The 21,992-nt window shown below is 44.1% G+C and overlaps 1 protein-coding gene across 2 annotated transcripts in view; it reads right to left on the bottom strand.

Moving 5' to 3' along the window:
• slc12a5a (solute carrier family 12 member 5a) overlaps nucleotides 1–21,992 on the bottom strand; it is a gene marked incomplete at its 5' end in the record, with an annotated part of 121,439 nt that overhangs the window by 62,849 nt on the left and 36,598 nt on the right. For both annotated transcript variants that reach the window (XM_084061516.1, XM_084061517.1), the window contains one exon: nucleotides 755–855. In XM_084061516.1, coding sequence (XP_083917642.1) covers nucleotides 755–855 — 101 coding nt within the window. The remainder of the gene's footprint in view (nucleotides 1–754; nucleotides 856–21,992) is intronic.

Genomic DNA, 21,992 nt, shown 5'->3' with positions numbered 1-21,992 from the left:
TTAGCAATCAGCAAAAGCTGTATCGTCACACCTAAATGTATGCATGAGCAAACATGTGTGTGTGTGTGTGTGTGTGTGTGTGTGTGTGTGTGTGTGTGTGTGTGTGTGTGTGTGTGTGTGTGTGTGTGTGTGTGTGTGTGTGTGTCATAATCATTCTTCTTGCTGTAATGCAGGTTACACATTAATGGCCAAAGGTCTGCACAAGCAAGCCTTTGTGAATGTGTATTAAAACCACAAGAACCCTAGCATCCCTATTCTGGGCAAGTCATAATAGGCGAACATTTAGCAAAAATAGGCAAACATTAGGTGGAAATAGCCGAGCTACAAGCTCGTGGCGCGTTCTTGTCTTGTAGATCGGCTATCGGTTCAGTTCTAATCTTGTAGATCGGCTATTTTCAGCGAAGAGATTTGGTGTAGAGGGGGGCAAAGACTCGTGGTGGACCCTGGTCAACAAAGTATCAGTGGTTCTCAAAGTGGGGTCCGGAGACCCCCAGGGGTCCTTGAGGGGATTCAATAGAGTCCCCAGCTAAATGACGGATACAGTAGTTTGGAACAAAATGAACTCTTGGTCGTAACTCAGAGAGTGTACAAATGGAACCAAATGGACTCAAATGGGTCCATTTTTGGTTCCATTTGTACACTCTCTGAGTTACGGGGGTCTGTGGGCCTAATGCATACCAAACTGGGGTCTTTGAAATAAAAACGTCTGAGAAACGCTGGTCTATATGGTTTAAGTGGATAAGCTGCACTGTACCTCAAACAAGGCCATGTGTTTGCCATCATACTGCTGGCTCTTCTCTGCAGCAGTATCACTGCTGTTGATGAAGGGGCTGCTTTCCTTGGGGTTATTGTCACCTGGAGAGAGAGAGAGAAACAACATTGATCAGTATAGATCCCTGAATTCCATCCTCAGGGAAGAGATTTTGGTCTTGATTAGGGATGTCCGATATTGGGGCCTTTTTCGCGATATCCGATTTTCCGATATTGTTTCTTAAATTTTCATTTCTGATATCAACCGATACCGATATATATTTTCCCCAAAACTAATGTCAGGTTAACATCACATATCTTCTTTCGTGGAATTAACACATTATGCCTAATTTTATAGAGGCTATGCGTGACATCATCGTACCCGGTAGTTATGCAGGAACGCCGAGTGGCAAAAAAATACTTTCTGGCCTTGACAGCCCATACATCCAAACAGAAAAGTCCTATCTGGTTGTATTAAACAAGTTAAACTTGCCAACATGGCAGCTGTACGGAAAGCTTGAATTATCCTTTTTCTATCTGCAAAGTTTTTGTTTCATAAAACTCCACCGTAGACATGTTATGAGCTACTTTCTGTCAATAAATTCTGTGCAGGTTAGGGCATTCACCGCATAGTCGAATATTCGAATATCAAAGCCACTATTCGACGTTGTAAACCGACGTCGAATAATCGCTATTATTTTAATTATTATTATTTATTTATTTATTTTTAGATTTTGTTGATTTTTCTTTTTTAGCAGGGGCTTCTCAACAGCAGACAAGCAGCTGTGAGCTCTTGTGTTGGTAGTTCTCCTAATCCATTCATGGTTGATTGTTGTCAAATCATTTCATACTGTATGTGACGTTGTGCCGTCACTCAATGTAGGTTGTGGTGCGCTGAAACAGCAGTGCGCATCCCAGAAAGATGCCTTGTAAAGACCGGACCGAAGGATGGAACTGTGGTTGTTGTTGAACATATTGTAAATGGGATAGGCTTGGAAAATCATTTGACTTATTCCATGTTAAATGAACTGAATTAATAAGTTCGCTACGTTTCTTTTCAACCAAAGCCGTGGTATCGCAGAGCAGAGCAGCAGCAACGCATGTTATGCTAGGCTTGAATCGTCGTAGAAGAGTGTTGTAGCAAAAATAGCAGATCTACAAGCTCACAACGCGTCCATCCGTGAGGCAATGTGCAGTTGTACATCTGCTATGCCTGGACCAGCTGATTTGGGTTTAGACCAATCAGAACGCACAGCTGGCTTTCATTAGTTAACCCTTTAATCGCTGATTGTTTTCAAGGCTTGCAATACGGCATTTTAATGATACAGGCTCGTTTGTATTGGATGAAAAAAATATGATATATCACCGGCGAATATTCGACTACTTTAGGTCGAATAATTCGAATGCTAAAAATCACTATTCGTGAATGCCCTTGGTGATTATTTTTCTAAGTGTCAGAGATTGGAAGCACTCGTATCGTATTCAATAACTCAAAGTCCTGCTGCCTCCTGCATTATGTGACATTTAGAAACAGGTGGTACTGGTACGCAGGACCGTTGAGTGATTTCCAACGAGCGCTTCGACACTCCAATGTTCCATGCTGCTCAATGTTTTGCCACTCAGTCTAGATGAGGGGGCGTGTCCCGGTGGAAAAGTGACGCATGTGCAGACTCTCTATAGAGCATCGCAGTTGCACAGAATCCGGGTGCCGGAAGTAAATACTCAATGCATTTTTCCCATTGACTTTTCCAAAAATATTTATATCAATGAATTTAAGCCTAGAATCAAGCCATCCAGGATGCTGGTGAATCATGACCATAAAACCTTTTTTTCTGTGATTTTTTAAAATTTTATATTTAATGATATGATATAATATGTTTAATAAATACCCTTTGTTTTGCCGTTTTCAAAAAAGTTTTTTCACAGAATCAAACGTTTTATGGTCATGATTCACCAGCATCCTGGATAGCTTGATTCTTGGCTTAAATTAATTTATATAAATATTTTCGGAAAAGTCAATGGGAAAAATGCATTGAGTATTTACTTCCGGCAACTGGAAGTGGGCGGGAACTGCGACGCTCTATAGCAGGGGTCTTCAACGTTTTCAGGCCAAGGACCCCCTAGCTGAGAGAGAGATGAAGCAGGGACCCCCTCTATATTGTATAAAATTGTGTATCAGATTAAAGTTTTTTTTTACTTAGTCTGCTCTTCTTTCCCTCTACACCTATAGCCTCATTGCCAAAAATAGCCGATCTACAAGCTCTCAACTTGTGCTTGAGCTTGTAGATCTGCTATTTTCGGCTATATGTTCCCCTCAGAAAAGGAATTCTAGGGTGGTTAATGTAAAAAAAACTAAATCCTATCACACAAAGACTTGGCGGACCCCCTATAGTAGCTCTGAGGACCCCCTAGGGGTCCCGGACCCCCTGTTGAAGACCCCTGCTCTATTGTGATGCCCCACTGGATGCATTCATAAATGCCTAATCCTAACCCTACAGCAGTTAGGATTAATAAACAAAAAAACGATACCGATATTTTCCGATATTACATTTTATGTTAATATCAGCCGACATTATCGGGAGGCCAATACTATCGGACATCTGTAGTCTTGCTCTTATCTTATATCTACGTAAAGTATGATGAATCAGACAGGACGAGCTTTCTCACAATATTTTACAATAGAAAAAAAAAAACCAAGTTTGTGTGTGCAATGTGTTTACTATATGTTCACCCTACAAAATATATCAGTGTTAAAACAAGCGAATGCTTGAATTATGCCAGTTTACCGAGATAAGAAAACTAAATGTGATGTTATTTAGGTAACAGGACATCAATATGTGAACTGTGCCTCATCGGACTTCAATCTATTGGCCTGGTATTGTCTATAATTCATTTTGACCTTTGAAACCAATAGCAATGGCTAGTCCATTGACTGACAAATCAATTGAGTTCTTTTTGATGGCTTAGACAGATTTCACATATTGTCAAATAATATTTGACAATGTGTAATGTAGTAGTTAAAAAACTTGTTTAATGCGAGACCTTGTTGTTTAATGCAAGCGTACCATGTGAGATTCTGTTGTGATGGATCATTCTGTGACCCGGCGGGTCATAGTACCAAACATGGCTCACCATGGGCTCCTGCATGTTGCTTACTAAAGCCTGATTTATGCTTAGTGAAACGATGGCCAAGACTTGCCGATCTACAAGTTCATTGCAAGTTCATTGCATCGCGACGCAGGCAGCTGCAACCCAACACTTCCTGCATTAGTGGGGAAAGTGAAATTTTAGAATATATACCTCAGGAATTTATCTTAGTGGTGATGGTTCAGCAACAGATAAACATCTTACAGAGCATCGCTTCATCCTTAGCTGTCTTGTTTGTGTGTCCCTGCCCTCCCCATGCCTCGAGCGTTGCTTCAGGTAGACGGCAGATTGCTGTCCCTCTGGCCCCGTACTGCCCGTAGGTCATGTCTTGGACCGAGCACCGCAAGACCAAGTTATTTATAGCTACACTGCCGCAGCCATGTGCCACACTAGGGCATCGCTGACTGCCTGCACTACACTACCGCCACAGAGAGACTGCCCTACTGACAGCAAGAGGACGACGCACAGTAAAATCAGAGTGTAAAAATGGACCCAAATGGATCCATACGGGTGAGATGTGAACACACAGAGAGAGAGAGAGAGAGAGAGAGAGAGAGAGAGAGAGAGAGAGAGAGAGTCGGAGAGAGCGGGAGAGAGAGAGAGGAGGCGGAGGATGAGAAGTTAATAGAAAGAGATAGGAGGAGAGAGAATGAATGAATGGGACGATGGAGACGGGCACAGATAGATGAGGCAAGGGAGGATTGTGACAGGGTGAGAGATATGGGCACGGACAAATGCGATGAGGTAGCTACAGCTGAAATGGGAAAGGGATGGTTAGGGAAGGAGAGAGGACAAGAGGGAGGGTGAGAGGGAGAGAGGGGGAGAGGGAGAGAGGGAGAGAGGGAGAGAGGGAGAGAGGGAGAGGAAGAGGAATGACAGTAAAAAAAACTAGAGGACTGCATCACTTAAGGTTCAGCTCACTTCGACCTGCTGGGCTAAAACGTATGCCCTGGTTAAAACAAGAGTTACAGCCACTTACAAGTCACCACATAGTGGGTTTTCAGAGCACGCTGCTTTTACTTTTCTGCTATTTTTACCCTTTCAGGCCAAGGAAGCAGGGTCCGTGATGTGCCTGCTAGGATGCATGAGTGCTGCACACGTCTCTGGAGGCTAGAACCACACTAGTTTTAGACCACAGCATTGAGATAAGCATCTACAAACACAGCGAACATACGGAAGATTACTTATGTATGGCGACCGAAGATACAAAAGCGATGTAGTGAGTGACACATATGCGCTGAAACACATGTAGGGCCCACAAGGACACACACTGACATACATGTGTACATGTGTACGTGCACGCCCTCTTTCTCTCCTGCAGACACTTACTCCCTTCTGCGTGTGCACACATGCACACACGCACGCACACGCGCACACGCACACACACACACACACACACACACACACACACACACACACACACACACACACACACACACACACACACACACACTTCAGAGTTCTACTCTGAAGGGCTAATGCCCTAAAGATGACTCTTCTATCCCATCAGCCATCACTTATCTTTCTACGGTCCATTTCTCCTGATACTCGTAGTAATTAAAACTTCATCATCAAAGGAATGATAAATTCTCCCTTTTATATAATTGACAAGAGCCCTCAAGGAGTGTTTGCTGCGACCGCGCCCCCCAGGCAGCTTACCCTCCTTCAGTCTTATCGTATCCATCCAACAATGGAAAGAAATCGTATAATGGTGTTCTTGGTACAGTATCTATGGTCAAGATCCAATGCTTCAGGGCATCCAATGCTTCACATGATCATGTGACCATCTGAATGCACACTGATCAGCATGTTCAGTTCCAGCTTTGAAACCAGAGTGCCTCTGTGTTAACTAGCTTGATGCATAATGCATATTGGACACATACAGTACAGTATGTACAAATAATAAGCTGCATTTTAAGTGCCTTGTATGACACAAAACTGCATTTTAACATACTTAAAAACACATTTGCAATTGTATTACCTAAACAGACCTGTGAAATCTGCAATTTGAAGTTTGAAGTTTGAAGTTTCAAATATACTGCAAGGACTGTGAGCACACTGAGAAACGTAGGGCACCAGATCAAGGACTAAATGATGAAATACAGTCAGGCCGTGTGACATGTTCACAGTCTCCTGTGACACAGGAAAGACAACCGCAGATTGAAAATTTAAGTAAAATCCATATTGGTGATGTCATTCCTGTGCTAAGTAGTTGGCAGGTGATTGAAGTGACTTTTCATCATGTGTTATTAATGGTAGACAAGGTGTCTGCCGCATAAAACCACTTTGAGAAATGTCAGAGCGCTGGCAGGGGGCCCTTCATGTAGCCTGAGGGGGTATAGCGGCAAGGGGAAGAGACGACACACACGCAATCTTAACACAGGCACGTGTGTCCACACACAAATAGATGCGTACACTTAACAGTAACCGTGCTTAAACACACACTCCCGCTGCCAATTCGGTGTCACCTTCACCTGACACACATCTTGTTATCAACTCAGCAGGGTGCTGGGATGGGGGAGAGGAAGGCTAAATCTATTTCAGTGGAAAAGATAAGACATAGATTATGGTCCACTGGCAGCTTTGTTGCTACCGAAAAGCAGTACAGTTAATCACATAGTTATACCGGTACGACGCTATATTGCAGTTCTATATTTATACTGCTACAGAGGGGGTAGTATTGCAGTTGAATTGTATTGTCATTAAGCCAAATACTAGTTCTCAGCTCATTGTTGGTAAAAAAAAAAGGGGGTACAAATAACTGTATACTAAAGTTATCATATATATATATATATATATATATATATATATATATATATATATATATATATATATATATATATATATATATATATATATATATAAACTGCACAAAACATGAACAAATCAACTACAGTACAACACTGTAATGACAAACAGAAATGAGGAGAAATGAATAAACCTATGTCCATGCTGGCACACAGTATCACCTAAATGAAACATGTTATTACCTTCAGCTGTGTTTACCTGTCAAAATGTCTGCTCTGAAAAGGCTCTCTATCTAGTATCTGATTGGAGACTCACTAGGGCAATTCAGAGTTTTCAAACCGATCTTTGAACAGAGGCACAGAGGAGTGCTTGCTGAAAACTATTTGACTTTGTTTTATTGATCGTCTCTGAGGCGGTGGTGATCAATAAAGGCTGAGACAACTTGTCCGTTTTGTGTGCAATGTATGTATGCATAAGTATGTGTGTGTGTGTGCGTGCGTGCGTGTGTGCGTGTTAAGTGTAGTTAACCCATTCAAACCGGGAACACATATACTGTGTCATTTTAGATTGTTTTGCCAAAAACATTATTTTATACTTTGGGCTATTAAAAAATAGCAGATATACAAGCTCATAGCGCGGCACCGAGTGCGCTGCACCAAGTGCTACGACCTTCCCAATGTTTCTTCCTCTTTTTTTGCCCAAGGGTTTTGTCTTGAGGAGTTTCTTCTTTGCCCGATTGATCGCTTAAGGACAAGGGGTGTCATTTGGCTTCCATTGTTAATCTTATGTTATTGCTTGCTTTTATCGAAGGGCCTTTACATAATTTTGATATTGAAAATGTATTGTTGATTCACTAATTTTTTTAATACATTGTCATGTTTTATTGTTCTTTGATTTGATTAGCACTTTGTAACTTTATTTCATAAGTGCTCTCTAAATGACATTAATCATTGTTATTATAGACCACCATCGTACTGTGCATCCTGTCGCCGGCAAATTGCAATTAGATATTTTATGCACACCATAAATTCCTTTGCAGGAAAGGGACAAAAGCTAAAGTCAAAGTCACAAATGGAACGTCTGCTCACTTGCATTACTGCAGTAAAACAAAACAACAAGTCGTGTTCATGTTTACTATTTCCTGCTCTAATCAGCCCAAGGGCACATTATGTATCCAGCAGAACAGCCAGGAATTCCAATGGAATTAATCAAATGGAAACAAACAGACGAACAAAACTTGGGGATTCTGTAATTTTTGTGCGTAACCCTGCCAGCACTTTCTTGGTACGAGTCCAAAACCATGCGGGTTGTAAGTTCACAAGCTGACTCACTTCTCCCCTCCGTCTCTCACTCCTAGAAAACACTCACCCATGTAATGTAATCAAGCCAATGGGGTGTGTTTCTCTCTTTCTCTTTGTCATACTTCTGTCTGCTTGCTGACATAGCGGGAGTAGAGGGTACGGTGGGGTGAGGGTTTAACCAGTTTCAACCAGGTGCCCCTATTTTGGGCATTTTTAAATGTTCTGAAATGTTCAAAACTTTCGAGAAATGTTCAAACATTGAAGTATAAAATAGGCTCCTCATTTTAGTTGGGACCCCCTGGAACCCCCCTAAGGACCACTGGGGTCCCTGGACCCCACTTTGAGAACCACTGGGGTCCCTGGACCCCACTTTGAGAACCACTGGCATACCATAATTGGGTTGTAGTTCAGGTCAGCTCAATCTAAAGCTCCAGTCAAATCAGGGACAACAAGTCAAATGAGGCACTACAACCTATCCATGTTCAATTCAGCGAAAAACGAATTGACCTGGAACCCACCCAAGAACGTTGAGGGGAGCCAGTCAGCTTGGAATATTACAGAGATAGCTGGTATTCGCTGAGGTTCCGCTAAGTCCATGTGAAAATAAAATAAATGTCAGATATAAAACTGATGAAAGGAGACAATCTCTAATTCCAAATGAGTTGTCTCTCCCGGCACAGCCAGGCTAGTCCCTGGGTTCTCCTTTGGCCTGAGTCAGATATTTCCATCATTTGCAGTGTGAGATTGAGCCAACTTCAAGTACTTAATAGGAGGTGGGGGGCTATTCGTAGATCTATCTGTAAATCCATAAATCTCTGTCTATGTGCCTGTCTCTCAATCGGCTTTTCAGATAGGTTATACTTGAAACTCTTGCCCATATATGGAGATCCCTGAACTGTCTCAAGAAGAAAAGGGTATACTGCCCTAAGTACTTTGATAACAGGTACCGCTCTAGTAGTACTACTACAGTATATGAAAGCGCGGTGGGGTTAAAGTCCCAATACAGGTGTTGCATGTGTTGTGTTCTTAAGCAGACGACAAAGAAAGAGGAAAAGACACTCAATCTGTTATTTTTCCAATACATTTCAGGGACCTAAACGCAGAATCACAATGCACGGCGAAGGGAGAAAATAGAAACGCCATGCAGTTACATACCTACACTTCCCACACAAACTGACATAAATAGATTATCTCTGCCTCCTTCTCCCTCCCTCTCTGTCGAAAGATGGCTCCATCATCACCACCACACCGAAGATGCAACAAACAGGCATTCACTTACTATCTACCTCTCTTTCTCCCTCCCCCCTCTTCCACTTGCCCTCCACTTCTTACCCACAATGCACAGCACTGTCACGTTTAAAGGGTGAAAACACACTCGCGGTGACAACTATGCATCAATGCTCGGTTCTCCACGCCAGTATTGGCAGGATAACATCCCTGGCGCTCATCAGCATGCAGGGCTGGCTCTCCCGCTCAATATGAATTTTAATGCAGCCTCGCCTCATAGGTGACGCCTTTGACACGAGCAGTCCCCCTCTCTGCCTCAGCCCTTCAACACTCTGCCAAAGCCCCGCCGCTCTGTTCTGATTGGCTCCCTGAGTTGACGCCCTCTCATTGGCTTGGCAGAGGGCTGGAGGACTTTGAGGCAGAGCAAGTGGAGAAGAAGGAATACCCTACCTACACAGACCCTACCTACACAGAAGTGTAAACATTCTTACACTATCGACGTAGGATTTGACTGTGTAGGTGGATCATGCATGCGTGTCTCTGCGAGATTGAGAGCATAAGAGCAGTGTGCATGTTGACCGAGGCCTCAGTGCGTGTTGCTATCCGATGTCTGGTGATGAATGGCCAGCGCTCTGTGCAATTTCCTCTTGGCTGTGCCCATCAGCTCTAATTTCGGTTTAAAAACGTCAGGGCATCCCCGCCTTGCCGTGCTTGCTAAGCCTTCCCGGTTCTTCTATGACATCTGGCAGAGGAAGGTGTTTGTATACTGAAAGGAGTGTCTAGTAGATAAATAAAGCTCAGCCATCCCTCCCTTCCCCTTTTGTTAGGCCCTCTGCAGCTAGAGGCTTATTAGTGGAAGCATTGCAGGGGTGGAGAAAGCAGTGCTATTGAAGATGTTGCTAGGGGGACCGAGAACTGTCAGTCACCAGAAAAATGGATGCAGAGAATATAAAGTAAGGCTGAGAATTTCCTTCTCATTAATTGAGCCATAAGATGAAGAATTCATTTTTGTTCTTCTTTTTCTCCTTGTTCTTTTTCTTCATAAAAGCCTACCGGTATCTTTCCACTTTACAGCTCTCAGAATTTAAATGACTTCACTATGGTTTCACATAACCATAATCTCTCTCTCTCTCTCTCTCTCTCTCTCTCTCTCTCTCTCTCTCTCTCTCTAATAAAGATAAAAAATCTTCTCCCATTTGACATGAGAACATAGACTACAAAGAGTAATTCAGAACACTTGACATGATTTTCCATACGTCAGATACCAGGAAATTGTGAGCCTGCAGGCAGGCAGACCATCAGCACCACACTGTGAGGAGCATTTGATATCATCTGGACTAGTTGGCCGTAAGCATTGGTCCAACACACTGCAACACTATATATTATATGGGCAATAGAAGTACAAATACATTATATTCCCTTCACATTCCTTAAATATTACTCCAAAGCATGACTTTACTCAACATGTGACTTATATTTTATATGACAAAAAGACCCTACTTTCACAAAAACTCAAATCACAATACTTCACTGCCAAAATTCTCTGAAGAATACACACGTCAGGCTTTTCAAGCAAAACTCTGCAACCTCGTCACTCAATATTATCCCCATCGTAGATTCAACGAGTAGCACCTGTCAAGCGCCAGCCATGCAGTCAGGTTTAGGCAGGTACAGGTATGAAAACCTTGGCCATGAAAAATCAACTACACTGGGTCCCTGTGGAGCTTGGCTATCAGGGTCTCCCAGATGGCCGGCTAGGTAGAGCAGCTATGGGAGAAGACCCTGTGCCATGTGTGTCATGCCTTCTGCATGCATGGAGGCTGCCTGTGTCTGGGGAGGCGGGGGGTTTAGCTAGCTACCTACTGCTGCTGTAATTGGTGCGCCGCGGAGCTTGACAGGGCTTGAGGGACGAAAAGAAGAGATGAATCAAATGGAAAAAAGAAAAAGGAGCTGCAGGTGGGGCACAGAATTGAGTGGGAAGATAAAAAGAAAACATGAGGTTGGCTGAGATTCTTCACTGGTGAGGTAGCTAATTGGTTCCAAGTTCAAGTTTCAACTTTTAGCGGTCACATGTTCAACAGTTCCAGTCACTGAGGGCAGTGAACCGCCTGTACTCCAAGCTTGCTTCAACAGCATATGAGATCAAATATAGAATAAGTCAAGTCACTGATAAGATACAAAATAAGCCATACAATAAAATAATGTACATCTCAATCTCTCTCTCTATCTCGCTGTATCTCTATTTCTCTCTCTCTCTCTCGCACACACACGCACGCACGCACGCACGCACGCACGCACGCACGCACGCACGCACGCACGCACGCACGCACGCACGCACGCACGCACGCACGCACGCACACACACACACACACACACACACACACACACACACACACACACACACACACGTGTGTGTGAGTGTGTGGGGTAGTGTAGATGTGGGGGTGTATGGGGATGGTATGTGGGGGTCACAGTTCACAAGGTCAAAGGACTTATGGCCTGTGGGTGGTAGCTGCCCCTCAGCCTTTACTGATAAGAGTGAGAACTGGTGGGGTGGCTGAGGTCCTTGATGATTGGTTACAGAGCAAAGGTGTTCTATACCTGCTATCTTTGAACAGAGTAGCCAGATGAATTAGGGGGGCAGGAATGAGGAGAAAATGGGTGGAGGAGAAAGGAAGAGAGAATCCATGACAGACAGAACAAAATACAGCATGAAAATAACTTTATATACAGTAAGTTATATTTTAGTACACTTTGACACTGCTATTTCCATTGTTATTTTCTTGCTATTGTCTCTTGCGGCTGCATTGTGGAATTTAATAATTGTACTCTCCTTTCCTTATACTTGTATCGGATGTAACAATAAAGCATTTTAACTGCTGAATATTGAATATAATGGAACGAGGGAGACAAGGGACAGACAGAGACAATCTGAGATGGGAAATGATAGCAGCTGCAAGAGTGACATATTTTCATGAGGTCATGGTCATGGATTAAAAACTCACCCTAACTTATCACTTGCCAGGAAACCAATTTGACTGGGAAACATAATTTCCTCCTCGCTGCTCTGACCGGTGCCAGATCCAGACGGGGAGCCAAACGTTATCACACTTTTATTACCCTTGGCACCTTTTTTTGGACAAGGGGGGCTCCTCTAAGAGGGGTTAGCAGCCTGTGGCGGGAGGAATGAGGTGTCCTGTCTTGGCCAGAAGAGAAAGCGAGTGGGAGAGAGAGTGATTGAAAGGGAGACCGAGGCAGAGAGAGACAAATAAAGGAGTGTGTGTGTGTGTGTGTGTGTGTGTGTGTGTGTGTGTGTGTGTGTGTGTGTGTGTGTGTGTGTGTGTGTGTGTGTGTGTGTGTGTGTGTGTGTGTGTGTGTGTGTGTGTGTGTGTGTGTGTGTGTGTGTGTGAGAGAGAGAGAGAGAGAGAGAGAGAGAGAGAGAGAAGAGGGACAGAGAGAGATATTGCACCAGTTGTTTTCCACAAAGTAGGCCTATCGTGGGGGGATGGGAATTATCCCCTCTCAGGTCTGATCAAAGGCGACGGCGCCATCATCTCAGCAGCTCTGCCTCTTTCTGGTTCTCTGATGGAACGCTGCAGGTGTGAAGCGAGGCGCAAATGAACACCTGAGAGCACCCTCCACAAACCGACCTCACTGTGGTCGTCCTCTCGACACAGATTTGTGAGCCGGGGGGAAAAGCAATCTAGCCTGCAAGACAGCAGGGGAAGGTCACCTTGTCCTCTCGCCGTTCTTACAACCTCTTCTCTTCTCCTCTCTCTTTTCTCTTCTCTCCTCTCACCTAATATCCTCGCCACTGGCCTGATGACAGAAGTCAACAGGGAGGATGGCAGTAATGGACAGCCCATCAAACACCTGGAGGACGGGGGTGTGTGGTATCTATCTGACTACGAGACATGGTGTAAAATCTGTCCACAGAGACAGAGGATAGAGAACAGAATAAAGGGGTGGTTGGGTGGGGGGTGTGCTGGTTTGTTTAAAGTCTGTATAAATGCCAGAGTGTGGGGATGAATGATGATGGAGGAGTTCCAGTTCATGTGAATTAAAGTCCTGCGGGGCGACTTGAATTGTCCGAATTTTTGGCCGAGTCACCTCTGAATTAGTGGCTTGGCAGTGATCTGAGACATTATGCAACACAATCAAAAGTACACTACAAAATCCTGAGTGGTAATTTAACTCCAAGAGTAGAAAAATGTACATTTCAAAACTGACATCATCCCCTCGAAAACTCAAGAGAGAGTGGGGTTTCCCACCCTGCGGATGACGTAAGAGAAAATTGCCGGAAGGCCGAACTAATCACCTAGTAGCTATGCTGTAAATTTTGTTGATTTGCAAGTCAGCAGCACCAACAAGCAGAGAGAGAGAGAGAGAGAGAGAGAGAGAGAGAGAGAAAGAGAGAGGGACTCATAAAACAAATGCTGATGCAACTCCTCCATCGCAGTTCCGTTCAAGCGTGTAGCTGACAGCGTCCGAGTCGTGTTTATTTGACAAACACTCAGCGAGTGGAACGGGTCCGAATGCCTCCGCCAAAAAATTATGGGCTCTTAAAAAACGTAAAAAGCATTCCATCATTTTAGCTTGACCTTCCTGCTTGGCTGTTAAACCCCTGTACCTCCATCCCCTAAGCGATACAGCTGGATAAATGCCCTGGGTAAGTAACATGACGTCAGCACCTGAGACCTGCTGCTTCTATAGAAATGGAGCGCGACGGGAAAGGTCACAACGTGACATCCATTTTCTCTGGAATATATTCGTATATATATAGCCCATCTGTGATGAGGCCAGTTTACAAGCCTGTTAACTTCAAAAGGAGAATTTAAAGGAGTGAAGAAAGGAGAGTCGGGCCAAAGAGTGATGCTTTAACGATTGTCACAGACAGATAGACAGACAGACAGGTGGAATGGCAGCCAGGCAAGCACACACACACACACACACACACACACACACACACACACACACACACACACACACACACACACACACACACACACACACACACATTCACACAAAGGCATGAGCCTTGTTCTTCAATGTGGCCTGGGCAGATAAGACTACAGCATTCTGGGATTTATCAGTGCCACAGTACAGGTGTGTCACCTGGAAGGGTGTGTGTGTGTGTGTGTGTGTGTGTGTGTGTGTGTGTGTGTGTGTGTGTGTGTGTGTGTGTGTGTGTGTGTGTGTGTGTGTGTGTGTGTGTGTGTGTGTGTGTGTGTGTGTGTGTGTGTGTGTGTGTGTGTGTGTGTGTGTGTGTGTGTGTGTGTGTGTGCGTGCGCGCGTGTGTGTGTGTGTGCACGCGCCGCAAGGCTCAGACTGGTCTTGTTGACGAGGTCTCAACTAATCTCCGAGGGTATTTCCAGTCTTTGCCAAAGAAATAAAAAAATGGAAAAGTGGTTTAGGTTTAGAAGGAGATGTTTAGGAGCTGAGCTTTTTACTGCTCTGACCTAAAACAGAGAAAGAGAGAAAGGAAAATAAAGAGAAAGGGCAAAAGTAGAGAGACACTAAAAATTGAGAAAGAAAGAGGGAGAAAGTAAAATAGTAGATAGAGAGTGAAATAGAGAGCACATTTTTTTTTGGACTACTAAGACAGAAATAGAGAGAGCGGAAATCATGGAGAAAGTGTCACCATGCTATCGAACATAAGCAGTGAGGTGTACATTTATTAATAAACTAGGTGCACAGATGCACCTAGTTGTACATCCCATCATTCCATCAGTCCGTGGAGTGACCAGTAGGCTGATTACTAAAGCCTGAGTTATACTTAGTTCCATGTTGGTGTCGCCTACCGAAAATAGCCGATATACAAATTACATAATTACATAATACATAATGTATTGCAGCAGGTCGCGTTGTAATCTTGTACGTGGGTTATTTTCAGTGTGCAACACCAACAAGCAACTAAGTATAAATCAGGCATAAACTATGCTGTTAAGTAGAGAAGTATAGAAGGGACATTCCCATTGATAGCAACACTGTGTTTATACTGTGTCCATACGGCTCTTACGCAACACACTTGCTTGATGAGGAACTGTTCTGTACACAATTAACTGAATGGTTTCAATAGCAATATGCGTCATTGGGCCCACAAGCAAAGTAGGACAGAAGTAGGACGCTTATGACCTATTCATACAATTTTATATCCGTGGCATTAAGACTAAAAAAAGAAAAGTTTTCTATGTAAGTCAGAGAGTGTTCAGTAGTAAGAGAAGGGCAAATGAAAGAGCAAGGGCTGGCCAAGTTAGCTCGGGGACATCAGTCTCGATGGAAGCAGTGTCTTTAACAAAACCAGAGAAGACCTCCTCTCCTCCTCCCGTCTTTACCCTCTTTGTCCCTCTCCCTCTCTCTCGCTGGACTGTCTGGTTCGTAAAGGTTCAATGGTCACTGAGAGAGAGAGAGAGAGAGAGAGAGAGAGAGAGAGAGAGAGAGAGAGAGAGAGAGAGAGAGAGAGAGAGAGAAAGAGAGAGAGAAAGAGAGAGAGAGAGAGAGAGAGAGAGAGAGAGAGAGAGACTGCGTTCCTGCAGGCAAGCAGACTTTGGCTTTTGTCTTGGTTTGATTATACTTATGAATTATGCATCCTGCATCTGTGTGTGACTCCATGTGACTCTGTACGTGTGAGTGTACTGTATGAGTGTGTGTGTGTGTGTGTGTGTGTGTGTGTGTGTGTGTGTGTGTGTGTGTGCGTGTGTGTGTGTGTGTGTGTGTGTGTGTGTGTGTGTGTGTGTGTGTGTGTGTGTGTGTGTGTGTGTGTGTGTGTGTGTTAGGGGTGGAACAGAGCCAGGGACTGCGGTGTGCGCTGACAGTGACTGATATTTACTCTATACCGCTTTGCCCTTCTCAGAAAACTCCTGCACACTTCTCTCACACACACCCTACACTGCACTAGGCTGACACCTATAAACACACAAAATGCACAGACACCTACAGAGACTGATACCTGTCCTGTCCTTGCCTTATTGCATCCGCCCTCCCCTCCTCATCAGACATGGGAGATGCAATCATTTTGGTCGCCTGCCGCACACCGCTGAAGGTGAAACGGCTTACATAACGCTCACGGAGACCTCAAACGTTCTTCACCGCACAGCAGGGCGTGGCGCAAGTGAAACGTGTGCGTGCCTTTTTGTGTTAATATTAATTAAATTCACCCTCTCTCGCTCTCTCTCTCGCTCTCTCTCCCTTCCCCTACTCCACACAGAGAGTGCTAGCCCAGGGGGAGGCCTCTACAGCAGTAAGGGGGGCGGAAGGGGAGAGGAAGGGCCCGGAACCAGCCTCTCATTGGGACATCGTGCCCCCCCTCCCCCCTCCCCCGAACCACCAACACCACCAGTGTCCCAGAGGAATGATGCACACTGCGTATATGGACAAATGGGTTTTGCTGTGCTGTTAGCTGTGAAGCTGTATAACTTATAGGCTTGACTCTTAACTGACAGGCTCTTACATCTATAGCGGGTGATCTAGCCCATTGGTTCTCAAAGTGGGGTCCGGGGACCTCATTGGGTCCTTGAGAGGGTACCATGGGAGTCCCCAGCAAAAGCAGTTAATATAGCATCACTGCGAGCTTGTAGATCTGCTATTTTTGAAAATATTACAAATCTTGATCTTCTCTTCTGGGGGTCCCTGACACAAAACCTTTTCAGATGGGCCAGGGGCCAAATACACAACAATTTGGGGGTCCTTGACACAAAAACAGTTTGAGAACCACTGATCTAGCCATTCTCTCCCATGCTCTCTCTCTGTCTCTCTCTATCTCTCTCTGTCTCTCTCTTTTGACCTTCTCTCTCTTTGCCCCCTCTTGCAATCTGTCTATTGTTTTACCTTCTCTTCTCCTCATCGTCTCTCTTCTATATATGTCCTCTATTCAGCCCATTCATACCCAAGAGAGAGGGGATCAGAAAGGAGAGGGAGATAAGGAAACAGGGAAGATGTGAGAGGGAGAAAAAAAGGATAATGGGGGGTAAGAAAAAAGCAAATATGGAGGAGGGAGGGAGGGGTATGTTTTCTGTACTGTCACAGAGGAAATATGGCCTCAGCTAAAGGAGATATACAGGAAAAGGATATGAGCTGAGCTCAGAGGGGGAAGAAGAAGAGATTAAGATAGAAATACACAGAAAGAGAGAGAGGGAGAAAGAGATAGAGAGAGAGAGATCAACGGACGGAATCCATTCATTCCAGACATTCAGTGGAGTTTTCACACCGTAGCTCTGCCGTTATCGTGTGCCATCCATCTCAGTACACAATGCAACCCCCCCCCCCGCCCGCACCCCCACCCCGCAGCACACTTTACGCCGGATAAAAGATACAGGCTCTGAGATAGACTGCTGTGATCGTGTCCCAGGGGGCGTAGCGTCGGGTACGGCGCACGCTGTGCATCCATGACATTGTAGCTTTTCATGTGGGGGGTGAGGGGGGGTAGTTGATGATGTCATATAAATATGCAAGAGTTGGTTGGATTTCCGAAATATATTTATGGGGCATTTTTTGTCTACATGTGAAATGAAAATGAAAGTTCCAGTATTTCTTTCACTCACCTCCCAGTAATGCTGTCACTCTGGTCTATGGAATGTAATAAAACCGACTGCTGAAGTCCTCCCTATACCGCAGTACCTGATCGACCAACAGTTTGAAATGCAGCAATTCAACGTGGTCGTCCCTCCAAAACAAGATGGAGGGACACTGCAGATAGCTGCCGAAACACTACAGGATATACAACAGTTCGACCTTGAATTAATGTTACACATTGTTTGGATTGGAACTGCACTGCATGGATAAGGGAACAAATAAGACAAAAGCGATGATCAAAGTGTGTCTTCTAATGCCAGAGACACTGTGTTCTGGCACTGGAGCAGGATGAGCAGCCCACATCCAAGACGGGCATCCAGGCAGACTGCTAATCTCTCCCTGTCCTCTGTGTCTATTGTCTCGCTCTGACAAGCCACCTCTGCAAGCCTCCTGTCTGCAGACCATTGGGCCGATGAGTCTCTCGCTTACAAACACCAACATTTAATGGACTTCCTGCCAAGAGGCAGTAAACCAGCGCCAACATTTTGGGGTGGTACTTGTTGTCTTGGCTGAAAATTGAAATGGCTCACAGGTCACCCAGTTAACCAACGTCTGATAGAGCGTGTCGAATGCCGTCTCAGTTTGATCACGTTGACATGGAGACGAGCTGCTTTGATTTCACTTGCTGCTATTATGTTACTACAGTTCAGGCCGCTACACGGCTCTCACACCTATGTCCCACCGCCGATCCGACCAATACGCCCATATATGGATATCTCTGTATCTGTCAGTTTTTGTCCCTTTTATGCCCAAATATGGAGATCGCTGATTTGTTAGCGCCTGATGCCATGACGTCACATTAAGGTTAGACAACACACTCCTTATTTGGGCGTAGCTGTATTGGGAAATCCTTATAGTTATGGTTGAGTCATAGTGACATGAGCCTGACGACATGGTCTGCCAGCCCAACGGCCAGTCCTCCCTTAAGCCAATTCAATAAGATAAAGTATGGACATGCTTCATTGGTCAGGCTGTTGTTCCCCTGTTTGCTTACATAGCTCAAGTACAGTTGAATAGTCTGTAAGCCCGAGGTTCTATTGGTTCTCAAAGTGGGGTCCGGGGACCTCATTGGGTCCTTGAGAGGGTACCATGGGAGTCCCCAGCAAAAGTAGTTAATATAGCATCACTGCGAGCTTGTAGATCTGCTATTTTTGAAAATATTACAAATCTTGATCTTCTCTTCTGGGGGTCCCTGACACAAAACCTTTTCAGATGGGGGTCCGTGGCCAAATACACAACAATTTGGGGGTCCTTGACACAAAAAGAGTTTGAGAACCACTGATCTAGCCATTCTGTCCCATGCTCTCTTTCCCTCTCTCTCTCTCTCTGTCCAACGGCCGGTCCTCCCTTAAGCCAATTCAATAAGATAAAGTATGGACATGCTTCATTGGTCAGGCTGTTGTTCCCCTGTTTGCTTACATAGCTCAAGTACAGTTGAATAGTCTGTAAGCCCGAGGTTCTTAATATTTAATCTGGTGTGTTTTGCACACAAAATGCACAGGGGGAGTTTTGGAACAATCCTGTCTCTCTGGGTAACAACATGATTCCCTTTGAAATGCAGAGCAACTTTGAATAATTGATGTTTCTCTCAGTTCATCTTGAGAAAGAAAGGTGAACACGTGATAGATTGAGAGTTTTCAGCCCATTCATACCCAAGAGAGAGGGGATCAGAAAGGAGAGGGAGATAAGGAAACAGGGAAGATGTGAGAGGGAGAAAAAAAGGATAATGGGGGGTAAGAAAAAAGCAAATATGGAGGAGGGAGGGAGGGGTATGTTTTCTGTACTGTCACAGAGGAAATATGGCCTCAGCTAAAGGAGATATACAGGAAAAGGATATGAGCTGAGCTCAGAGGGGGAAGAAGAAGAGATTAAGATAGAAATACACAGAAAGAGAGAGAGGGAGAAAGAGATAGAGAGAGAGAGATCAACGGACGGAATCCATTCATTCCAGACATTCAGTGGAGTTTTCACACCGTAGCTCTGCCGTTATCGTGTGCCATCCATCTCAGTACACAATGCAACCTTACATAGCTCAAGTACAGTTGAATAGTCTGTAAGCCCGAGGTTCTTAATATTTAATCTGGTGTGTTTTGCACACAAAATGCACAGGGGGAGTTTTGGAACAATCCTGTCTCTCTGGGTAACAACATGATTCCCTTTGAAATGCAGAGCAACTTTGAATAATTGATGTTTCTCTCAGTTCATCTTGAGAAAGAAAGGTGAACACGTGATAGATTGAGAGTTTTAAATGTAGTTTTCATTTAGATAATCTTGGCTGTGTGACTCTTTATATAACGTCAGTAATCTTCCCGAGTTTAGCACTTTTTATCCAATACATCTGCAATGCTTTGTTTGTCTGTGATCTGGTCCTCTGTACCGCTCTGCTGCACCTTATGAATACTGAGCATCTGACTATGTACGTGTGTTCTGAATCTGAATCTGAATCTGATTGTGTGTGTGTGTGTGTGTGTGTGTGTGTGTGTGTGTGTGTGTGTGTGTGTGTGTGTGTGTGTGTGTGTGTGTGTGTGTGTGTGAGAGAGCGTTTGTTTGTTTGTTTGTTTGTTTGTTTGTTTGTTTGAGTGTATGTTTGTGATTGGAATGCAGCTAGGACATCTAGCCGTACATGTTGCCTGTGTGTGTGTGTGTGTGTGTGTGTGTGTGTGTGTGTGTGTGTGTGTGTGTGTGTGTGTGTGTGTGTGTGTGTGTGTGTGTGTGTGTGTGTGTGTGTGTGTGTGTGAGAGAGCTGATGACTGATGGTGTGTCCATGCTTGGCTGTCCACAGCACTTCTTCTTAGCCTGTCTGAGTGACAGCAGAGAGACACTCTCCAGCTGAATAAAGCATGATTTCAAACACGCTGTCAGCGGATACGAGACTCCGATGGTCTGATGTGACAGATGTGCGTGTGCGTGCATGTAGATGTGCACATGTGTCTGTGGATCCGACATGCACGGCTCCTCTCTGAACTCTCATTATCTATATTAACACTGTTTCCCAAACGGTGGGTCGGGACCCATGTTTGGGTTGCGGACACATTTTTATGGGTCGCAAGTATACATCCCCTTTTTTTAATTTCCTACATTTAAAAAAAAATATATATATTATTATTTTAAAAGATTAAAAAAGTTTCAAAAAATAAAATCCCAACTTTTTATAAATTAAAAACAATTCCAAAATCTTTCTAAAGTATTTCCATAAATAAAAAATAAATTAATTAAGAAGTAGTGAAAATAGCAGATCTACAAGCCCACAACGCGGTGCAAAGCTATTTTCACTAGTTTGGGTCCCGGGCAAACGTCTCATTTATCTTTTGAGCTCAGAAGTTTGGGAACCACTGACCTATATAACAATAAAATGAAAAACACATCTTAATTAAGTCAAACCAATGAAAAATGTATGAATTTTGCGCGGCAAGCACAAGAGGAACGTATATGAACTCACAACTGCTTCCATAACTGCATTTCCTCAAAGGACAATGTGCTGAATAGAAAAGACACCGGAGGGCTTTATGTAATGGACATGGACAAGTACCTCCATGTGGCACAGAGGTACACATCATGCACGGCTGAGTCATTTGCACAGTATGTTCTGTCCCTGGACTCAGTTCCAGTAAATCAGATGCTAGGCGCTAGGCTGTCCACTCATTGTCTCCCATATGGTTTATCGGTGCAGCTGTCTCTCCAACTCTAATTCCACCACCTCCATCTCCTCGTCCTGTCAGCCTCCTCAACACCGCTCCTACCCTTCAGCCCTCCCCAGTGGTGTAAAGTAACTAAGTACATTTACTCAAGTAGCCTGCTGTACTTAAGTACAATTTTTAGGTTTGTTTTTTGCTACTTTTACTTCTACTCCACTACTTCTCAGAGGCAAATATTGCACTTTTACTCAACTACAATTATTTGAAAACTTGTTACTAGTTACTTACTTACATACATTAACCATTTCAGACTGTATAGCCTACTTATATATTCAAAGGATATTTTCAAAGGATTTTTATACATTTGTGAAATGGGGCATTCTACACAATGAGTACTTTTACTTTTGGTACTTTAAGTATATTTTGATGCCAATACTTTTGTAATAATTTTGAATACCAGACTTGTACTTGTAACAGAGTATTTCTATGAATGTGAGTACTTCTTCCATCACTGCCGTGCACAAGGAGAGCGCATGCGAGGTAACCCTGAGCAAGGCACTTGACCCCCTTATGCTCCGTTGGAGCTGCACAGTGGTGAGCAGTAAGTAGCGTG

Source organism: Gymnoscopelus microlampas, assembly GCF_963454915.1.
Source record: "Gymnoscopelus microlampas genome assembly, chromosome: 7".
Classification (NCBI taxonomy): domain Eukaryota; kingdom Metazoa; phylum Chordata; class Actinopteri; order Myctophiformes; family Myctophidae; genus Gymnoscopelus; species Gymnoscopelus microlampas.
This window is presented reverse-complemented; position numbering and strand designations above follow the sequence as displayed.